We start from the raw sequence: 23,197 nt of genomic DNA, 5'->3' as shown, positions 1-23,197 counted from the left end.
CAGAATGTATTAAGAACTCTCAAAACTCATTAATGAGAAAACAGCCCAATTGAAAAATGGACAAAAGATTGGGACACTTCACCAAGGTGACACACAAGTACATGAAAATATGCTCAACATCTTTAGTCATTAGGTAAATGCAAATGAGATATCGCTACACACATTTTAGAATGATTAAATTAAAAAGACTAATCATACCCACTGTTCATCAGGATATAGAAGAACTGGAACTCTAATACACTGCTAGTGGGAATGTAAAATGGTACAACCACTTTGGAAAACACTTTGACAGTTTCTTAAAAAGTTCAAGATACACCTGCCACATATGATTGAATCATTCCATTCCTAGGTATTTTCCCAAGACAAAAGAAAGCATATGGCCATACAAAGACCTGTATATGAATGTTCATAGATGCTTTATCTGCAATAGCCTTAAGCTGAAAACAATCCAAGTGTCCATCAACAGGTGAATGGATAAACATCTGTGGAAATCCAAACAATGAAATCCAAACAGAGGTGTTTACCTCTGATACACACAACAGCATGAATGAATCCCAAAATAATTATGCTGATTGAAAGAAGCCAGACCAAAAAAGAGTATATATTGTATGATTTACATAAAACTCTAGAAAATGCAAACTGACAGTGTCAGAAAGCAGATCAGTGGTCTGGAGGTGGAGGTGGGAGAGGTGCTGGAGGGATTATAAAGGAATCCCTATATGAGTTAACTTTTGGGAGTGATGGATATGCTCATTATCTTGATTATGGTGATGGTTTCATGGGTTTTTAATATGTCAAAACATCAAATTGAGCACTTTAACATGTGCATTTTATTGTATGTCAGTTACACCTCAATAAAGTTGTTGAAAGTGAGTAACAAAGAAAACCACACTTTAAAAGATGCAACGATATCCTTAATATAAACTGGATGAAAGCAGCAATATTCTCATGACCATCTCTTTTCATTAGGTTAAAAAATAAGACTAGGACATTTAATAAGTTATCTTTTTACAAGTTACATTAACCTCTCTCAGTCTTAGTTTCCTTAATTATAAAACGGTAATGAAAATTCCCAGCTTGCAGGATTGTTGTGATCATTAATGTCTGCTTATTCACTGTTGTACCCTCAGGGCCTAGCACAAAATAAGCGCTTCGTAAATATTTGTTAAATGAATGACAGTGCATGCAATATTAGCATGATACCTAACCCAGGGCTGGAATTCAACAAATTGTAACCAATCATCGAATATAAAGAGGAGGAGGAGGAGAGGGCCCACCTTCGTTTCCCTCTGGAATGAAGCAGGCCCAAATACTGGCACGTGCAATTTTTTCACATTGCTTTGAAAATGTCTATAAAATCTAGTGATTCCATTTGTTTTTTTTTTTTTTTAGCATGAGGTCTTGTGTTGTATCTATGAAACACACGGCTTCAAAGTGAATTTTGCCCAAGCGGGTATTGGATATATAATATGTTTTTCTTAGATGTTCTATCATTTAAGTGAATGTTGAAAAACTTATAAATGGAAATCCTTTTGATAAGGCAAATGTTTGGAAAATACTCCAGTTGCTAGTGATCCTTGTACATTTTCATTGTCCATGGCTTTCAAGGTGGGATATTCATGCACACATTTATTTTAATAGTTTTGACTGCTTATATGCGCACCCTTCAATTACTTCAACAAAGGTGTGTGGGTTGAGTTGAGATAGATTTAAAAGCCACTTGTTCTTTCTCTACTCAATTTTATCATGGTGCTGCACAAATATTAACTTTTCTATTATATTCTGATTGAGAACGGTAATTTGTTTCTTAGCACTTCATAACTTATTGTGCTAGACTTGAGATACATTCCATTCTATAGAATTATTCTTTGAGCTCATACATATTCATTAAGTGGGCTTCATTAAATTTTTTTAATGTAATGAGTTTTTAAAAATATATAAATGTGCTCAAAAATGTTTATGAAACTAAATTGAACTGAATTCGGTTAAATCTTTTTGTGTGTATAGGCAGTTTTAATGTGTTGGCTATAGCTATTATAGGCATTGTAAAGTTCCATATTGGAGGGTTTGATTTTCTGTATTCTTCTTACAAATTAGACTATCCTAGCAAGTAACTCACCTTAGATATAAGGAACCACTAACACTCAAACTATTTAATGCTTTTTTAATAAGCAAAGGCAGTTACCTTGTGCTTTGTATGGGAGATGGTCTTCACTCAGGCTTAACTTGGTTGGGCAATGGTCTAAACTTGTTTCACCTTTAGACAGCCTTATCTTTTGGGAGAACATATAAGAAAGATTATTTCCATATACCCTTAAATTATCTATGGGTGATTTATTCTTGCTTTTCCCTCTGCCCCCAGATTGCTATTTCCCACCTCCCTTTCCTTCCCTTCCCTTCCCCATTCTCTCTCAGATTTCTAGTTGCTTTTCCCAATGGAAAGCACCTAAACCACAGTTTCTAAAACTGTGCTACTAAAGGGAGCTTCTCCGGGGATTCATTTCCAAATCCCAAAGTCTCATGTGCTGTTTAATTTCTGAAAATGTTTTGCATTCTAGTCCATAATACATTCTTGTTGGTTTTAATATAAAATAATGGCTCATTCCCCTGTTCCCTAAATCTTTCAGTTAAATGAAGGTCTAGAAAGTTGTGCAGGGACCTTGCATCCGCCTGGCACTGCCGAGTCCTCCCCTCATGGACACACAAGCCCCTGAGTTACAGAAGTGGCCCTGGGTCTGCAGAATGGGAAACTGTCACACTTGACATCTTTCCCTCATGGCTCCTGCCTCCTCCTCGCTTTTCTCCATCGGGATGTTTGTCCACTTGCTATACAATTATTCTTAGGCGAGTTTTTGTTTGCTTGTTTCTTTTAAAACTATTTATAGCTCAGTAAATCCTACCCAGGAAACTTCTAATTCTCTCTTTGTAATTTCTAATACTTCAGGCATACTTTCACACCTCCATATTCTCTCTTCCACTGGGGGCAAATACATAATAATGTAATTCTAGTGATACTTCTAGATCAAAGGAAAAGAAAAGTATTGTTTAGAATTAGAATTAGACTTTCTAAAGAAAGAGAGCCATCAATGGCAGAAGTCCATTCATACTTTTCACATGCATCCCATCCACAGCCATATGTTTCTTAAATTAAGATTGCTTTTCTTCAAGCTCTGTCATTCAAGATAAGTTCAAATAATTTCTCATTCAATTAATTTCCAATTTTGTTTGGTCATAGGTATTACAATACTGTTTCTTACTATTAAGGTACAAAATATGCAGAATTTTGGCTACAACAGAGGTAAAATTAGCTTTTCCAGGCTAACCTGTGAGCCTACCGATTGTCAAGCAACAGATATGCAATTGAATAATCATCATAGAAATGATTTGTAAGTTGTGGCTTGCTTATACATGAACAAATATCAATTTCAAGTTCACAATAATTGTGATTTCTGGCTTGATCTAGGCAGGCATCATAATAACTCTCAATCAAGGAATTTATTGGATAAATGAATACATGGATTGTAAAGTCCTGTGTTAATGTGAGCCGCTCTACTTTTAGAGTGTGTGTATACATGTACGTCTATACATTTAAATTATATCTTGTATAAAAGCAAATAGGAGGGACTAAATCCCATGTTACTTACTCTAGCAAGAGGTTTCCAGGAGAGATCTAGATGCAAAAAGGTAGACGGTATATCAAAAGGAATTTCAATACTTTCTTCTTTCTTTTTCTCTGTTGGTTGGGGGGCTGAAGGTTTCTGTGGTCTGATATCCCAAAAACATATTGTGCTTAAAAAAAAAGTTTACATTTTATTTTTTCATTAAGTACAAAATAGAGGTATAACCTCAGGACTACCATTCTTGCAATGTGATTGTGGCTATATTTTAATCTCTTTGAAACTAAGATTTTTTTAATGAAATGAGACTTTCGCATTTTATATTTTAGAGAAATTACAGTTTATAGGGTTATATAGTAACTTTGCTAATCTTGAGACTAATATTATCATATATGAGAAATGAGTTTGGAGATCGACACAATTTTTTAATGTAACAGCTTTATTGAAATACAACTCATATACCACAAAATTCACCCATTTAAAATGCACAATTCAATGGTTTTAAATATATTCACAGAGTTGTGCAACCATCACCACAAACAATTTTAGGAGATTTTCATCACCCCAAAAAGAAACCCTGTACAAATTAGCAGTCATTCGCTGTTTCCTCCCAACCCCTCCCTCTAGCCCTAGGGAACCACAGATCTACTTGCTGTCTTTATAGATTTGTCAATTCTGGACATTTCATATAAATGGAATCATATAATATGTGGTCTTTTGTGATTGGCTTCTTTGATTTAGCAAAATGTCTTCAAAGTTGATCGATGTTGTAGTATATATATATAGCAGTACGTCATTCCTTTGTATTGCCAAATAATATTCCATTGTACAGGATATACCACATATCATTTATCCATTCATCAGTCCATCAGCTGATGAATGGACAAATAAATTTGGGTTGTTTCCCTCTTTTGACTATTATGAATAACGCTGCCATAAACGTTTGTGTGTGAGTTTTGTATGGGTGTCTGCTTTCATTACTCTTGGGTATATATCTAGGAGTAGAATTGCTGGGTTATTTGGTAACTTCTATGTTTAACCTTTTGAGAAAGCACTGTATCCTTTTTTACATTCCCATAAGCAATGCATGAGGATTCCAGTTTCTCTACATCCTTGCCAACACTTACTATTTTTTGTCTTTTTTATTATAGCCATCCTAGTGGGTGTGAAATGGCATCTCATCAAAAGTGATTTTGATTTGCATTTGCTTTTGGTATAATATCTAGGAAATCACTCCCTAACCCAAGGTCATGAACATTTATGCTTACGTTTGCTTATGTTTTCTTCTAAGAGTTGTACAGTTTTAGCTCTTACATTTAGGTCTTTATTCCATTTTCAGTTAATTTTTGTGTACAGTGTGAGGTAAGGGTCCAACTTCATTCTTTTGCATGTGGATGTCCACTTGTCCCAGCACCATTTGTTGAAAAGACTATTCTTTTTCCATTAAATTATCTTGGCACCTTTGTTAAAAATCAGCTGACCATAGAGGCATGGGTCTGTTTCTGGGCTCTTAATTCTATTCCATTGATCTATGTGTCTATCCTTATGCCAGTATCAGTAATATAACTATAACTATCCCTATAACTTTGCAGAGTGTTTAGAGTACAGGAAGTGTGAGTCTTCCAACTTTGATCTTCTTTGTCAAGATTGTTTCGGCTATTTTAGTTCTTGTGGTTTTGACTTGCATTTCCCTGATAAGTAATATCGCTGGGCATCTTTTCAAGTGCCTAATAGCCATTTGTATATCTTTTCTGGGGAAAGGTCTATTGATAATCTTTGCTCATTTTTAAATTGGGTTATCTGTGTTTTTATTGTTGAGTTGTAAGTGTTCAATGTATATCCTGGATAGAAATCTCTTATCGGATATATGACTTGCAAATATTTTCTCCCATTCTGTGAGTTGTCTTTTCAATTTCTTGATAATGCCTTTTTAAGCACAAAAGCTTTAAATTTTGATGAAGTCCAGTTTATCTTTTTCTTTTATTGCTTTCTTTATTGCTTTTTGGTGTCATGAATATATACATATGTATAGTGACAACAACACACACACAAAGTTGGATTTAATGTACTTTTGTACATAATAGGCATCCAATAAGTGTTATTTCTCCTTACTCAGAGGTTGATTATGAAAATCAAATGAGATAATGAATGTGAAAAGTCTTAATCAAGTTCCACACATCTAGAATGTTATTTTTAGTGCAATAAACTTGGTAAAAAACTTATAATGGGACTTGTATAGTACTTTAGTATAAAAGTGTCTTTGTATTAATTAAGTGAAAACATATGAGAACTGCAATGAATATGCCATATTAGCTCTATAATTTCTATCACTGAGGTTATGAGTAAACTGATTAACAAATTTAAGATATTAAAGATTTATATGTGTAAATGAAAGTATTTAGATAAACAGATGGTAACTCAAGTAAGACTAACAAAACTTTTATTCATTTATGTGAATTATTTAATTAACATTAATCATTTATTCATCTTAATAAATAAATAGTTAAAATTAATAAAAATATTAATCATTTTGTGTTGTCAAAACAGATCTTTGGGAGAATACCAAATTATGTAATAAGATCTGTTTTAAAATATAATTATAGGTGGTTTAAAACTGCTTTTCAAAATTACATAGCTCTTCTTAAAGGTCATTTATAGCATTAATTTGTATTACTCATGAAGTGGTTTTGCTAAATACAGATAACTTCAGTTGAACTTTCTGCATAAATCAGTCACACATTCTTAATTAATGGAACCTCATTTTAAATTATTTTATAAGAACTTTAGAATGGCTAAAGTATAAAGGTTAGGACTGATGAGTTTTCCAGATAACTAAAAGTTAGCTTTTCTAAATGAATAAACTTTTTTTTTACTTCAACAATTTTTGAAGGAACAATTTCCAGAATATTCCAGAATATTTCCAAATTCAAGGGCCATCCTTATAAACAACAATCAAGGATCTATGTCTTCAATACAGAACATGTAATATTTTTAGTCTGTTCAGTGCTTCTAAATGTTCTCCAAGGCTACTCAAGAACAGTATAGCTTTGCATTCTGCTGCTAATAATCAACATTATACCATAAACATTTCTCCATGAAATAATAATAAATTTTAATTATTGCATAATATTCCATATGGCCCTGTAGGTGCCATGTGTGGTTTTTGCCTGGGCAACAACACCCTCTCTCCTTTTTTTTCAGCAAGAGCATTCTAATTGGTTTTAGGGAAACTGCCCCTTTCCTATTGCATGCAGTCAGGTTGGAGCTGTCACTCAAGGTGTCACTCAAGGTGCTCTGCCGTTCCTTCCCTGGCCAAAGGGGCGAGTTCATGATGTAACAGAAGTCAGACTCTCTCGTCACTCTGAATCTTCAACAGTGATGAAAGGTTGGAACTGACTCATTCATATGGAAGGAGTTGGCCATTAAATTTCTGCTACCCAAATTCCTGGCGCTCTTTCTGAGGCCTGAGGCAGCTCTTCCTTTGATTCAGCAACATCATTACTTACTAGCTACAGTTTAGGATATAATTATATATACAACTCACTATATATAGTCAGCTATAGGTGGATAATGTATTTGCCTTCGGAACCTCATTTCCTCTATCAATAAGCATTTTTCAGGGTTGTTGCAAATATAAAAACAGTTAACCTATTAAAGCACCTAGTAGGTAGAGTAGTGGCATAAACTTCCAATAAATTAATTTTGTTCCCTTAAGTTAGCCATAGTCAATTTCTGTTTCTTGCAGTCACAGAACCTTACCCAATACATGCCCACAGGATTAATCGTGTCTCCCCTATTCCTTGCTCGTGACTGCTGCTAATGTTACTTATGCCTTCGCTCCCCACTCCATAGCTGCTTCTGCTGCTGTCAGCATCTATGGCTTAAGGTGTCACTATTTCCCCTGGGGTCAAAGCTATTTGGAATGGTAAAGTTTTGCCAGTATTTGAATGCTAGATAATATTATTTCTCTTCATATTTCCTACTTCATTATGAATTTTTAGTTCTATAAATTGGGAGATGCAATTTTTAAAAAATAAACACTAACATAGTTACTAAATTGTTTATAAAAACATTTTTTGTAAATATGCAATAAAAATGTCAAACTCTTCCTCTTTTTTAAAAGAAGCTGATTAAATGTTTTAATCTTTGTAACTGTGAGACACAAATGAATGTAAACAACACATATTACAAATGTACAAATGTGAGAATGTGAAGAGGCAGAGTAACTGTGGATGATATTATACAACATTATCAACCACGAAACCTACTTAATTCTTCTTTTTACAACATATTTATATCTATGAAAAGATTTTCTTGAACCAGCAACAATCTCTAACATTCTGTCTTTTAGTTATATTAGGCTTAATTGCTACAATAAAGATTATTTAAGGAACAGAAAACAATTATTTTAGAAGCATCTAAAAAAAAAGAATATATCGTATGAAAACATATTAGGTAATGTTTAAAATAAGACATACCAATCTGCCGAACAGGTGACAAGTTGACAGCATATTCCACTTCGATTCTCAAAGACAGAACCCATTCTGTTAATCTATTTTTTAAAATGCAAGAAGTAAGTTCTGTGTACGTAGACTAGTAATGACCTTTTTCTCCTAGCTTTTTACATTTAAAAATTTTTTTCTTTGTTTTAATGTTTTATTTAGAGAACCTAAAACTATCACAGAAATTTGGAAAATAAAAGGTTTTAAAATCAAATATAATTCTGCCACATATTCTTTTCTTCACAGTTTTTCTTCACAGAAACATTTTACATGGTTTTAATTAGCATGCATATAAATTTCTATCCCAAGATTTTTCAGTTAATATAATTTGAATAGTTACCTATGCACACATAAATCATTCTTATAGTTTTATAATATATAGATGATGTATCATAATTTCATTACCCATTATTAGAAATGTGGGCTCTTTTGGTTTTTCACTACTAATTACGGAGCTGAACATATGAGCTTTTACGAGACTGTTAAGCCGGTGAGATCAACGAAAAAGAGGCTTAGCGTTAAATTAGATACCCACAGCTTGCAGTGAAGGACCTGGCCCCTGCATCTTTCAGTAATAAGGGGCACTACTCTGCTAGCACACCAAGAAGTCCAAGGAGGGTTAACAGCTCCTTAGGGTTCTACAAGGTCCAAAATTCCAACCAGCTAGCTCTCAAACGAGGTGAAAAGTTCTGAGGCAACCTATGGAGGTGCCACTCTTGGGGTACCTTCCAATGGGGAAACAGGAGTTTCCCCAATTCCATCCCCTCCTGGGAGGACTGATGAGAAAATAGTAAGCAAAGGTGGGGCTTCCAGCAGCAAATAAATAATGAAAGTAGGGATGGGAGGGATACAGGTGCGGCTCGAGTAAGGCCTGCAGACATCTCAGGAGCTAGGGCCCTGGAAACCTGGCTGACACGGCTGCAGCCTGAACCACTTCTGGTTGGATAGTGGCTGCCAGCTTCCACCGGATCTGATAAACAATCCAGGACCTACGCTGCCTCTCCCTCTACTGAGCCTTCCTTGATGCATGAGGTGCGAGCCCAGAGATGTGCTTGCCCCGGGGTTTTATGTTTTAATGATTAAAAAAAACACATAATAATATTACAGAAGTTTGGAAAATAGAAGGTTTTAATATCAAATATAATTATACCTTATATTCTTTTCTAATCTTCTTTCATGGATACACTTTGACATGATTTGTCAAGGTGTGCATGTAATTTTGTATCTTGAGACACAAATTAGATTATTTCTTTGTATGAATTCCGAAAATTTGAGTTACTGGTCAAAAAATTTGAAAATATGGATGACTTAAGAACTACATTGACTAATTATATTCCAAAAGTTTTATGTTGGAACTAGCAACAGTTTGCTGGTTTCATTATTTCATCCTAACACAGGGTATTATTTGAAATTTTCATTTAAAAATTAAATAGGTCCAAAACAGTACATTATTGTTGCTTTATTGTTAATTTCTTTGATATTAGAAAGTCTGAATGATTTTCATGTATACCTACTAATTGTTTTTCAGTATATGTCTTTTGCTTATTTACTGGAAATTTTATATTTACCATATTTGGGATAAATATTTTCCTTCTTTGGTCATTTACTTTTCTTTTCTTTTTGCTGAAGAAGATTCACACTGAGCTAACATCCACTGCCAATCTTCCTCTTTTTATATGTGAGCCCCTGCCACAGCACGGCCACTGACAGACGAGTGCTATAGGGCCACGCCTGGGAACCAAACCTGGGCCACCAAAGTGGAGCGCACCGAACTTACCCACTAGGCCCCTGGGGCTGGCTCTCCTTTTCATTGTCTAATTTAGAAATTTACATGAGTATGTTTTGAATTCTTTCAACATTAATTAGTTTAGAAAACTATCCCCATTCCAAAAATGTGATATTCTATTCCAATTTGTTGTATTTTTCCTGTCATTTGTTATTTTCATTTCAATTTATAATCATCTGAATTAATTTGTGTGTACGATGTGAATCGAAATGGAGTTCCTTCTCTTGTGCTTTAACTTCCATTACATATGTTAAAATTTTATAAATAACAGAAACTATATCTGGGCTATTTATTCTAGTTCTTTAGAACTTTTTAAAGTATGTTGTTTTGCATAATCCATTTGAATACGTTGAAGGGCAAACTGTCTTTTATAACTCTAATTTTTCAGAATATTCCTTGGTAGTCTCACCTGTTAATTCCTCAAAGCACATAGGAGACCCTTAGTGTCCTTGAGTGAAACATTTGGGTATCTAACCAGTTTCCAAATTCACAAACACCAGACTGTGTGAGTCTACTACAGAATCACAAAGCCAAACCTCAGTGCAGATGCGAGGCAGTCAGCTGGGTTCACTCACTGCCTCACGGCGCACTCAATTCAAGACACACTACTACATGTCACAGATCTTCAGAGGTGCCTCCTCCAAATAGCTGAAATCATACATTGTAAGGCCACAAAGGCTAGGGGTGTAAAATATTTGTACTCTGTTTTTACATATCAAACCCTCATCTTCTCCACTATTGTATTATATCAATGTTGACACCACCTACACTTCTTAGGGGTTTATAAACCATCGAAGTTGAAACATTGGCCTTATTCTCGTCCCCATGTCAGATACTGATCTGACATCAGTGACACAACTGTTTGATGCCTAATTCCTAGTTATTTCACAATTTAAATGTAAATGAATTGTTGACTTGAAACACCCTCTTTGAATAAAATCTTCCAAAAATTTACAGTCCAGCAGGAGAAAAGTATGAAGCCATTAAAACTTACCTCAAATGTGTCAGACAGCCAATGAATATCTGTGATTACTTTTCTATGTCCATTTTCTATTGAGGAGACTGCACAGTGTCTGATATACATTGCTTCCTTGTTACTCTCTGGTTCAAGGAGAAACATAGGCTGGAAAATGTTAACAGAAAGTTATGTGCTAATTTCAGAGAGGTGATGAATGAACTCATACTTTACTCATCATTCCAACTAAAATGAGTAACTTGGAGAAAAACCAGTTCAAAGAAAAACACAAGTCAGTGTTTCCATGTATCATATATTTAGGTAATAAGATTATCTACGTTCTCCTTCAGTTTAGTCTAAGATTTTATCTCTAAACTTAACAAGAATTATTGACCCACTCCCTAAAGAATCAGTGAGGTCCCATCTTTGAAGGAGTATTTCTTTGCATGCACAGAAGGCCACATCCCATTGTCGCTTGGTGAGAGACCTGTTGATGTTCAGGTTGAAGAACTGGGGGTGGAGATATGTAATATGGCAGGTAAGTACTGATTTGGGAGCTGAGGAATCTTTTCCCAACCTTCTTGGCAGAATCCACAGATTCATAAAATCATAGCAGATTATCTCTAGAAAGGATTGTAACTCCTTCATTTTCTACTTGAGAAAATCGATGCTTGCTGAGGTGAGGAGACATGTCCAAACTCACAGGACTATGATCCAGACCCTGGATACCCGGCCCTTCTGTCCAGGACTCTTTCAATTACATCACTGTAGGTAAGTCACTTGGTCCCTTCATTTTATTTAACAACAATAAAAACAAAAAAAGAACTTAACATCCTGTGACCTGTTTGGTGGTGTTTTACTCAAGGGCCTACATACAAGTGATTCAGAACACGTCCACAAGCAGATGGGATGGCTTGGGAAATAACATTTTTTTTTCTCTATTGAGTCTTTGTTTAGTTGGCAACCGTGTTATATACTGTTTGATAAACTCCTGAATGGAAAGACTTGCAAGTGAAAAGTTATAGAATGCTAACCTTCAATGTGACTTTTTTACTTCTGCTACCACCAGTCTTGATGTTTTCTATGCGATCTGCATGTGCGGTAATATCCCACATGACAATCTAAAACAGATATAAATGCTATTACAACATATTTCCAGGAAACAGCTAATTGGGTCTTAAAGATTTTTTTAAATCTATTGGTATTGGTATGCACTCAGATAAATCAATCACCTTGGGGGATAATCAAATTTAGCCTACATCTTAGGTAAGTCAAAAACTTTTAAAGCTAATATAAAAAAAGTTTTCTTCTCTATAAAAGTATTTTCAGCACTTTGATTTTTGTGCTTATGTTAATAAATGTTAGTAATTTTTTGAATCCAAGATAAACATCATGCTTTGGGAAGAGTTCTTCCTCTGTCTTTGGGAATGTGCTATGATTTTGGGGACAGTTGCTTTAGACCCAGGGAAAAATAGCTTGTTCTCCAGAATTAAGTACAAACACCCAACTGTCCAAAAAGGCTGGGAAATGATGATATCTATTTAATTGAATATTATGGCCAACTCAGAATTTGCATATACATGGATGGTCATTTTTGGAAAAAATCAGATTAAAGTAGAATATGCAACACTAGATTAATTTTCCATGATTAAAAGTCATTTCAGGGGCCAGCCCAGGGACCTAGTGGTTAAGTTCAGTGCACTCCACTTCGGTGGCCTGGGGTTCAGTTCCTGGGTGAGGACCTACATGACTCATGGGCAGCCATGCTGAGGCAGCAACCCACATACAAAATAGAGGAAGATTGGCACAGATGTTAGCTCAGGGCGAATCTTCCTCAAGCAAAAAGAGGAAGATTGGCATCAGATGTTAGCTTAGGGCGAATCTTCCTCAGTCAAAAAAAAATGGGGGAGAGATGAAAAAAGCAAACATGGTACCAAATTATACATACATAAATTCAATGATATATGTATGTTTTCCAGTGAATTTCTTATTCTTTTTTTTCCCCCAAAGCGCCAGTAGATAGTTGTATGTCATAGTTGCACATCCTTCTAGTTGCTGTATGTGGGACGCGGCCTCAGCATGGCTGGAGAGGCAGTGCGTGGGTGCGCACCCAGGATCCGAACCCTAGCCGCCAGTAGCGGAGTGCGCGCCCTTAACCGCTAAGCCACGGGGCCTGCCCTCCAGTGAATTTCTGTTTAAATACTGGATCATCCCCTGACTCCTATCCCCAGGGAAATTTCAGAAGAGGCCTCTTGACCAAGAGGTATTAATTCTCATGGTTTTTGTTCTTCTGTGGAATCTTGTACAATGTGTGGTTCTTTCCAGCAACACAAATAGATGTGACTCAGTTTTGTTCCAGTTATCATAGCTGGGTTACTCTGGACACCTCGAGCCCTGATATCATGTCTAACACATCGTTATACTCCAGTTCCTGCCATGTTGATGGACACACAATTGGCATGCCTTCCTTCTGCTGAATAGAATCCTTAAGTTAAAAAAACTACCATAAAAACGTATTATAGAATGTTGTCTAGATTCATAAATACCTGAGAGAAAATCCATAAGTACCTGCCCATTTATGCAGCCTCCAGCAATGATGTTAGGGTCACTCGGACAGAACTTGAAGCAGAAGATGTCTTCTGGGCTCTCCAGCATTAACTAAAGTAAATCCCGCAAATTCACGAGTGTGAGAAAACCTATTGAGATCACGGCTAGAAAATGTTGTGAGAATCAAAAGTCTAATTTTACAGCTATCTAAGAGAAATGTGTCCAGAATTCTACCTCTGGATTGGAAGGTGCTTTGCTGAGTTTTATTGTGGACATTGGCCATGCGTATGAGAGCAGGTGTGTTCTCAAGGGGACCCAGGTCTCCCCTCCCCCACTCTCCATGGTCATTGTTGGGGCAGGTTACAAGTTTTATAAACAAAATGACTATGAAATGAGTGTTTCTGAAAAGTGTGGAAGGTCAGCTCTGTGAGGGCAAGATATTGGTCTGTTTGGTTCCTTCCTGTGCACCTAGCCTGGCACATAGTGAGAACTCAAAAATAAAATGTGTTGAGTGAGAGAAGATGGAGGTATTGCCTGTGATAATATTTCAAATTTTAAAATAATACAGACCCCAGAAGCTGAACAAACTCAAGTGCCTAAAAGGTAGGGAGGAAGCCCTACAAGGAATGCACCAGTGTGAAGGAACAGGTATATTAACCATAGTCAACTACGTGACTGTGTTGCTACTGTGTCACCACCAAGCAAAACACTTGGTTCCTGGGTTCCTGTTCTTCTTTAAACATAACAACCAAAAATATAGGCCCCAGAGGCCATTGGTTTGCCACCACTGGGCTAAAGTTTTCACATGGGAATTGGAGTGAATGATCTTTGTTTATTTGGTACCCTGCAGATTCTAGAAAAACCTCTATTTTGAAAATAAAATCTTTTAATACTCACCTATGGTTTTGATTAGAGCAAAGACAAAATAAATCATTTGCATTATTTCTTTAGGAAATTATTTGCTTGTCTTTTTAAAGCTATTGTTCAAAATAGAAGAAAGGAGGGCCTTTCTTTCCTCTTTCTAGTTCAGCCACACTTCCATGGTGTGGAGTGGAGGGTAGTTCCACACTACTAGAAAATGTTAGAAAACCCCGGTGAGAGAATGGCACCATTTTTGTAGTAAGTAGGCTGACAAGAAAGAACTAGAGATCTGTCATTTTGATCTCTGGGTCTATAATAATTAAAGCGTCTAGAATCCATTACAGTAAGACTGCCTTAATTCAGGTGAATTAGGGAAGAAGGAAGAAGGGAAGGCCAGCGTTTATTAGAGAAAGCCTTAATTATACAATACTTTATGGAAACAAAATATTATTCTATTTAAGTACATTTTTGAAAAAACTCAATCTAACACTATAAAGCACCCTCCCCCTAAGCAGAACTCTTCTTGCGCAGATGAGGGAAATAGAACCAGATGGAGCAAACCCAGCCTTCAGCCTTGTTTTATTTAGATCACTGTGTGGTTTGGTTTGAGAGGGGGTTTTTGTGTGTTTTGGTTTGGTTTTAGCCTTGCCATTTAGAAATTGAGAGATTTTGCGCAAAATTCCCGGTTTCTGGATTCTCTTGACAAGCGGGACCACCTGGCGACAAGAAAGCCAAAGAGTAGATGTCCCCACAGATGGGCTGCACACTCTCCAGGGCCGGAGACTCCACCACTTCCCACTGGATCCCTCACAGTCATCTTGACTCATTATCTTCACCTACTGGTGATACTTGGAATTGAGGAAATTAATGTGAAGCTACAGTCTATTTGCATTTGAACAATTAGTATTTAAATAAAGCCCACAAAAGAGTTTGCTTTTTAAAATTGGTTAAACAGTCCTCTTACAATCTTTTTTGACAGTAACTTGTTGATTTGTTCAATAAACTAAGTATGAACCTCAGTTTTGCTCGAATTGAATGATGACAAATTCTGAATGGAAGAAAGCCTAACTTGATAAGGGTTTAGAACATTGAGTGATTATAACTGCTAAAGATACACATGCAAGTAACATTTGAAGTTTTTAGACTACGGGGACAACTCTCTTTAATTACCTGAGGATGTATGGGATCGGAGAAACTCCAGAAAAGAATCAGTGACGGCTGAAGCAATAATTTACCAGAAAAGTGGACTCTGTCTTCAAAGGAGAGTCGTACAGCCACCGACACAGCTATTAGCCCTGATCAAAACACAATCAGAAGTTAAAATTTGCAGCAACTGCACATGGAGAAGTGTTTTTAGGTTTTGCTTTTCTACATAGTCACTGTTCATTTCCATTTTGATGAAACTTGAGCAAAAATATTCTACAGGGGACCAAGAGTTTTCTTAGAGCTCCACTGTTTAACACGGCAGCCAGTAGCCACATGTCACTTATTTTAACTTGAGATGTGGCTGGTCCAAATTGAGATGTATTGTTGGTATAAAATAAACAGCAGACTTGGAAGATTTAGCAAGAAAAGAATGTTTGTTTTGTTGTGTTGTGAGAAAAGGGCCAATGTAGGGGAGGGGAGGAGGAAGAAAGATGGAGGACCCCTCTCTCCAGGGTTCCACCTCACACATTCCTTCCTCCCTTGGCTGCTGAGTGCTTTAAGGAAGCATGTCCTCCCTTGTCCAGTAATCAGCGAGACAGGGTGTCCGGGGAGTGAAGTCAGCCTTGGGAGCCCAACAGGCCAGAGTCAGGTTCAGACTCGGCATTGCACCAGCTGGTGACTGAGCCAGACGCTCCCCTGACTTGAGCTTTGGTCCTCTCCTTGTGAAGGAGAGACCACAATGCGTGTCCCACACACAGGGTTGCTGTCAGGACACACGACTGACACAAGGAGTGGAAAGCGCTCTGCTTGCACTCAGCAAATGGAAGCTGTCTTATTGAAATGGAGCTAGTTTGCAATTTTACATACAAATGCAGCAGACTGTTTCAGTGCCATCACAAAAGGGCATCACAACCATTTCCACCTCACCGTAGATGACTGGATGCCACGAGACGCAGGTGATCATTTTCTCTGTTAGGTTATGAAGGTCGGTAAAGGACTGGTACTCTTTCAAGTGGGTATCGGTCTTGTCCCCAAAGGTGCCTTCCTCTTCCGCCAGGTATTTCCAGTCATCAATAAATGTGTTCATGATTTCATTTTGCTGCAGGGCTATTTCAACACTAATTTGTAAAAAAGAAAAAAATGCAATGAAGACATTGGATTTTAGTATTCAATGATATGTCTTTCAGCAGCTCCTCCTACTTCCTTTACACTGAAAGAAGAAAATATTCTCAATTATATTTGGTAAACAATGATTAACCACACGTGGAATAAATGACGAGAAAAAAAGTTGATGGCGGTGTGCTACTCAGAACTTCTAAGAACTTGCTGTTCTGCTGCCAGGATGTGGTTAGCTGACAGACTCTAGCACCCTCACAACCTGCTTCTGTTTCCAAGCCAAGGCCGTGCTCTCCCCAGGCCAGTGACTGAGCATGACAACTGTGGGGACACCAAACCTGGCCAGCTCTGCCTCATGAGGGACTCCTCCACAGCTAAGACTTTGTCTGAAGCTCTCTCAGCCCAATTCTGTTTCCTCGTCTCTTATTTTTCACAGCGTGACCCTCAGAAACCTCTGCTGTGAACCTGGTCTCGTTTGCTTCCTGAGAACCCCAAACTGACAAAAGGCAATTTTCTTAGCCATATTCAGTACCAAATGACAATATATACTAGTTACTATACTAACATATAATTAGGATTATATATATATTTATATATATAATTCAAAACAACAAATAAGAGAGTCTGAAGGAGAGTTTCGGAGTTTAGAAGTGTGTGTGTGTGTGTGTGTGTGTGTGTGTGTGATGGCAGTGGTGGTGGTTTTAGTGTCACAATGCCTGGGAGGTGCTAATGTAATTAATTCCATTACTAAACCTCCTGCAATGCACGAGACAGTACCTAAAATGAAGAATTATCCTGCTAAAAATGCTAATATTGTTTCTTCAAGAAACAATTTGAGTGCTAGGCTCATGTCTTCATAGTCTAGGGACCCGGGCCGGACAGGCTCATGTCCTAAAAGTTACTATAATGTTTATTGTTCCTTTATACGCTTAGATTTGAAAGCTCAGCTCACCCCCAAGGCCTCTAGGAGCTTTCCTGCAATTAGAATGCCACCCAGGGTTTTATCCTAATGATTGAAAGTCCAAAAAGCTTGGTTTTTTAATGGGTATAATAAGCTGAAAGAGTGGTTCTCAAGTATGAATCTCCTAAAATAAGAAAAAACTGCTTTATATAGACAATTAAATATAAATACTAAATATCATAATAGATACTCCTAAAAATGTAATTAAACAAAAGCACCATTTAATACCTCTGTAATTAAGCATTAACACTACCATCCATGGCTTAATTGAATACTCTTGGTTAAATTCTTGTACTTCATCGTTCAGTCTAGAAGCATGTCCTAGGACCAGCAGTATCAGTGTGACCTGGAGCTGCTAGAAATGCAGAATCATGGGCTCCATCCCAAGTCTACTGAGTCAGAACCTGCATTTTCACAAGATGCCCACGTGGTTCATATGCACGTGAAAGTCTGAATAATCCTTTGTAGGGTAGGTTCACACCCTGGAGCTTTAAGGTTTAAATCCAGTTTCAAGTAGAAGGATTTGTTAGCATTTTCAAAATCTTATTTCTTTTCTGTTTGAGCCTGAATGAGAACCAAATTCCCAAGAGAGAAGTTAAAGACTGGGCCTTTGCTCTGGTTTCCTGATTCTTCCCTCTCAGCCTGGACAGGGAACTAATTCACAAGTGAGAAGTGAAGACAGCACCTTTTCTCTGGATTTCTGTTTCTTGATTTCCCTACACTCTACCACGTGGTTCCTGAGAGTGATGAACTGGAGGCTGGCGAAAGTGTGGTCTGAGTTAAAGCCCATGAATATCACTGATTTTTTTTAACCCTAAAATGAAAGCTTCTTAATTGCTTTGAGAATCCCCTGGAAGTTTCTCGCTTTCCTCTCACATAATTTCCTTCTTTTGCAAATAATGCTTCCCTTAGATTCGTTCTGGATAAAATTTTATGAGAAAGAAAGAACTCATTTCTCAAAGGGCTCTCTTCTGGAAAAAAATGGGCTTATATTAACTTTTAAAAATTAAAAAAGCCATAAACAGTTTTAGAGTGGGAAGCATGGCAGTGATATAAACATGGGTTTCTTATTTATTTTTGACCAGTGCCACTGTAATTCCTGTACCAATTTTCCTTTCTTCTATAGTTCTGGCTTCTCCTTCCCACATCTCAGGGAGGGAATTATATTCCTCTCTCTATAAGCATGGCAGTTGAATGGGAAGGATAAAAGCCCAGGACCTAAGATAATACACAATGTGAATAATTGAGAATTGGCTCTAGGCTATTTATTCCCTTGAAATTAATGTACATAGACTTCTCATTTTTAAAGTTCTCATCAGGAAAATTTTTAATAACTACTTAATTTTGATAAAGAAACCTTAGGTTTTCTTGTTTCTTTCTTATTGTCCACAAAGGAAAAACTATAGCATGCTTCCTGTGAGTAAGTGGTGAATAGTTAAATGCACTCTCTTTGAATCATTGATGAATTTTTGAACCAGATTCTCTATAGGCATACCTATTTTCAGGACATTTAATCCAGTCTGAAAGAACTAATGATGTTTTCTTAAAAATAAAAATAAAAAAGCTTAAGTTGGGCTATACGTGAACTTGACCACCAAAATTTTAATTTTGGAAGGAAATGCAAGCCAACCTATTGGGTACAACTGGCAGACCTGTCCACCATTGATTCTACTTCTCTGAACTCTGATATCAACTTGATGAGAGCTTGTCAAGCTCTCTCTCTCATATAGAAGCCCCAGGGTCCTAGTATGAGTGTAAGGGGCGTTTTGAAGACACCTCTCTTTCAGATCCAATAAGAGTGACAGCAACACAGGAATTAGGGATAAGGGTGACATATCCAAAAAGTACATCTGAATTGAATTCAGGTTCTCATTTACAAACACATTTTTGTTAACTCCTATCATCATCATAATGATCATCCTCAACATCCAGAGCATTCTCATCTTTGTAATCCTATAAAAGTCAATGAAGCTAAGAAGGAAAGTAAGGAGTGGAGAAAAAGACAAAAGAGATTGTGGCAAATAAATAATTGTTAATTTGCCATTAGGAAAACATCTTCACACACTCAACTGTATGCATCTTCCAGTTCACACTCTTTGGTGTGGCCCTAGCTTGGAAGGTCTAGGATGTTGCTTAGCAGCAGAAGCGAAAGAAAGACTGAGAATCTGTGGAATGTGTCATATGCTCATGCATGTCTGATAACTGTCTTCATACTTTCTATCTAGACATCATGTATGGAGTTGTTTTTTAGATCCTATTATTATAAGTAAACATACATATTTTATGTTTTACTTTTAAAATTTAATGTACAATTTTTACCTTATGGACGCGTTGTTAAGAAAATCAGTCAAAGACTTTGATTGTCCAAGTGTTTCTTTTTCCTCCTCTGAAAATTCTCTTGGACAATATTGTGTGGTAGCATTTTTGGGATATGTCCTAGTATATTAAAAGAAAATTGAATGCCAAAAGTTAGATCAAAGAGAAGCAAATACAGGTCATGACAGGTCAAAGGTTTGTCTCTGTGACAATATTAGAATATTATTTTATATTTAAATTCTATATATTGAAAGTTTTTCTTTGTTTTAGACAATTAATATTGATTGTCATTCAAAATATTTGTGCATTTCTTTCCAACATAATCAAAAAGCTCTTATTTTTCAGAAACTTTATTTAGACATCATTTTAAACTTACGGAAAAGTTGTAAGAAGGGTATAAGGAACTCCCATATACTCTTCAGCCATTTTCATCAATTGTTAACATTTTGCCACATTTGTTTGTCATTCTCTCTCTTCATTTCATTAAATCAGGGTTTCTTAACCAGTGCAGTCCAGCCCCACCTCCACACCCTGGGAGCATTTGGAAATGTCTGGAAACATTTTTGGTTGTCACAACTGGGAAGTGCTACTGGCATTTAGTGGAAGAGCCCAGGGATCCGTTAAACACCCTACAGCGCACAAGACAGCTCCCCACAGCAGAGAATTATCCAGCCCAAAATGTCAGTAGTGTCGAGATTGAGAAACTCTGCTCTAAATATACAAAACTAGGAACAATTTACATTTTAGCAAAGATGGCAACACAATCTCTGGAAGAAAGCTTATTCCATCCAGGCTGCAATCAGTGCTCATCTCCGCTCTTGAACGTACCATGCTGCATTGCACCTCTGGGCTTTGTCAGTCTCACCCACTAGATGGGTGAGCTCCTTGATCTTAGGGTATGAGGCTGTAGAAAGGTCCTATGGCACAGTCGTTAAGAGTGTGCACTCCCGTGACAGGCCGCCTGGCTTTAAAGCCTGGTTCTGTCACTTACTAGCTTTGTGACCCTGAGCTAATTATTTAAGACCCTCATGCCTGTTTTCCACCTCCAAATGAAATTCTTAAAGTATCTAGCTCATAGAGTGATGGTGAGGATTGAATGTGCAATTAACATGCAAAGCTTTTAAAACAGTGCCTAGCAGGGGCCGGCCCGGTGTCGCAAGCAGTTAAGTGCTCGCGCTCCGCTGCAGCGGGCCACGGGTTTGCCGGTTCGGATCCCGGGCGCGCACCGACGCACCGCTTGATGAGCCATGCTGTGGCAGCCTCCCATATAAAGTGGAGGAAGATGGGCATGGATGTTAGCCCAGGGCCAGTCTTCCTCAGCAATAAGAGGAAGATTGGCAGATGTTAGCTCAGGGCGGATCTTCCTCACAAAATGAATAAATAAATAAATAAAAATAGGTTTATCTTAAAAAAAAAAAACAGTGCCTAGTCAAAAAAATATTAGGTTGCATTTAATCTGCATTTGTTAAACAAATGTCAGTAAAATGTCTCTGTGAGAGGCAAATACATTAAATGCAGAGTAATCCAACAGAAGGGTAAAGAGAGTTGTGTTTATGTTTAATAAACAATTCATAGCAGAAGGCATGTGATGGAAAGAAAGGAACTAGAGAGACGTGGGTTCAAATCTTAGCTTTACCTTTCAATTTCTATTCCACATTATTGTCATCCAGATAAGATTAAGAAATTATGGGGCTGGGCCGGCCTGTGGCGTAGCGGTTAAGTGTGCATGCTCCGCTGCTGGTGGCCCAGGTTTGGATCCTGGGCATGCACAGATGCACCACTTGTCAGGCCATGCTGAGGCAGTGCCCCATAGAAAAGTGGAGGAAGATGGGCACAGATGTTAGCCCAGGGCCAGTCTTCCCAGCAACAAGAGGAGGATTGGCACGGATGTTAGCTCAGGGTTGATCTTCCTCACCAAAAAAAAATAAAAATAAAAAAATAAAAAAAATAAGATTAAGAAATTATGTGGCATCTGGTTGTTTCATCAAAGTAGCAACAACAAAGAGTTACTCTTGTTCTTTAAATGTGATTTGTTATTTCTCAGCAAACCTATTCATTATTGCTTCAGATTTAAATTATGTTCCAAACATTGAGCTTTCATTTTTAACTTCTCTTTGCCTCAGTTTCTTTATTTGTAAAATGGAGATAGTGTCTACCTCAGAGGGCCGTTGTGAAGATTAACTGGGTTGATGTGTGCAAAGTGCACAGAAGAATGCCTGGGATGTGGTAAGAACATTGCAGGCATTTGCTTTCAGTCATTACTCTTTGAACCTTATCTTTGATTTTTTTTTCACTTCTTCCATCACAATCATATATCCCATCTTCTCCAACTCAGACTAGCTACTCTTCCTAATTTCCTGATCTTAGTAAGGAGTACCAGCATTCTCCCAGACACCTAGATTTGAACCATTTGAGTTCTTTTTTTTTTTTTTTTTTTGCTGAGGAAGATTGGCCTTGGGCTAACATCCATGCCCATCTTTCTCTACTTTATATGTGGGATGCCTGCCACAGCATGGCTCGATAAGCGGTGTGTAGGTCCATGCCCCGGATCCAAACCCATGAACCCCGGGGCCACTGAAGCGGAGCATGCGAACTTAACCACTACGCCACTGGGCTGGCCCCATTGAGTTCTTTTTGATTCTTTTTTTTTTTTATGGGTCAAGACCTGCCCTTAATTCCCATCTATTCACTCCATGTCTATGTCCATTATTATTAGTCAACATTCATTGAGCACCTACTAAATCAAAGTCCTGTGGTTAGGGTCCCTGTTGTTGGAAGTTCCCTGTGCTTTTCTGAGTCTACCTCTTGAGTCTACGTTGGTTGACTCATTCTTGTCACTTTTCTGTACCTAGAAGGAACACAGAAGAAGTCTCTGGCTGGCTTGGCTTAGAAATTTGTCTCAAAATCTAAGTTTTTTTGGTACTAATGTATCACCTCTTTCCTTCCCGCCTTGCCCTTACTTCTTGGTATTTACGGATCTCTGATGTCCTAATTCTCTGCCAAGACTTGACCACCAATCCTTGTCTTTCTCTTCACCTCCTTTGGTTCTGGTCTGTCTGTTCATCTGCCATCTTTGTTTCTGACTCATTTCTTGTCCTGACCCCTGGTATCTACGTGTGTGTGTCCTGACTTTAACACTGCACTGTTATGGTTTCTGATTCGTTGCTTTACACGGATCTGAAAAGCATGTTTTGTACTACACTTCACACTCTGACCCCTGATTCTCCTGGTCTCGGCCTCTCTCACTGTCTATTTCGTGGCTCTTCTCTTAATATTGGAACTCAAGTCAGTCATCCCTTCTGCACATTCTTCCTTAACTCGATTCTTTTTCTCCTCCTTTTCTTCCTCCATTCCTTTTTCCCCTCCATTTAATAACTGTGTGCCAGGACT

At 37.4% G+C, this 23,197-nt stretch overlaps 1 protein-coding gene across 1 annotated transcript in view; it reads right to left on the bottom strand.

Moving 5' to 3' along the window:
- The window catches only part of DNAI3 (dynein axonemal intermediate chain 3), a 68,399-nt gene that overhangs the window by 22,298 nt on the left and 22,904 nt on the right, over positions 1-23,197 (bottom strand). The window contains exons 8-16 of the mRNA XM_058538408.1: positions 19,811-19,927; positions 16,342-16,532; positions 15,439-15,563; positions 13,429-13,518; positions 11,895-11,981; positions 10,900-11,028; positions 8,096-8,169; positions 3,645-3,789; positions 2,186-2,273 (exon numbers count right to left, since the gene is read on the bottom strand). Coding sequence (XP_058394391.1) covers positions 2,186-2,273; positions 3,645-3,789; positions 8,096-8,169; positions 10,900-11,028; positions 11,895-11,981; positions 13,429-13,518; positions 15,439-15,563; positions 16,342-16,532; positions 19,811-19,927 — 1,046 coding nt within the window. The remainder of the gene's footprint in view (positions 1-2,185; positions 2,274-3,644; positions 3,790-8,095; positions 8,170-10,899; positions 11,029-11,894; positions 11,982-13,428; positions 13,519-15,438; positions 15,564-16,341; positions 16,533-19,810; positions 19,928-23,197) is intronic.

Source organism: Diceros bicornis, chromosome 4 (genome assembly GCF_020826845.1).
Source record: "Diceros bicornis minor isolate mBicDic1 chromosome 4, mDicBic1.mat.cur, whole genome shotgun sequence".
NCBI lineage: Eukaryota > Metazoa > Chordata > Mammalia > Perissodactyla > Rhinocerotidae > Diceros > Diceros bicornis.
The sequence above is the reverse complement of the archived record's forward strand: the minus strand, read 5'-3'. Positions and strand labels throughout refer to the sequence as shown.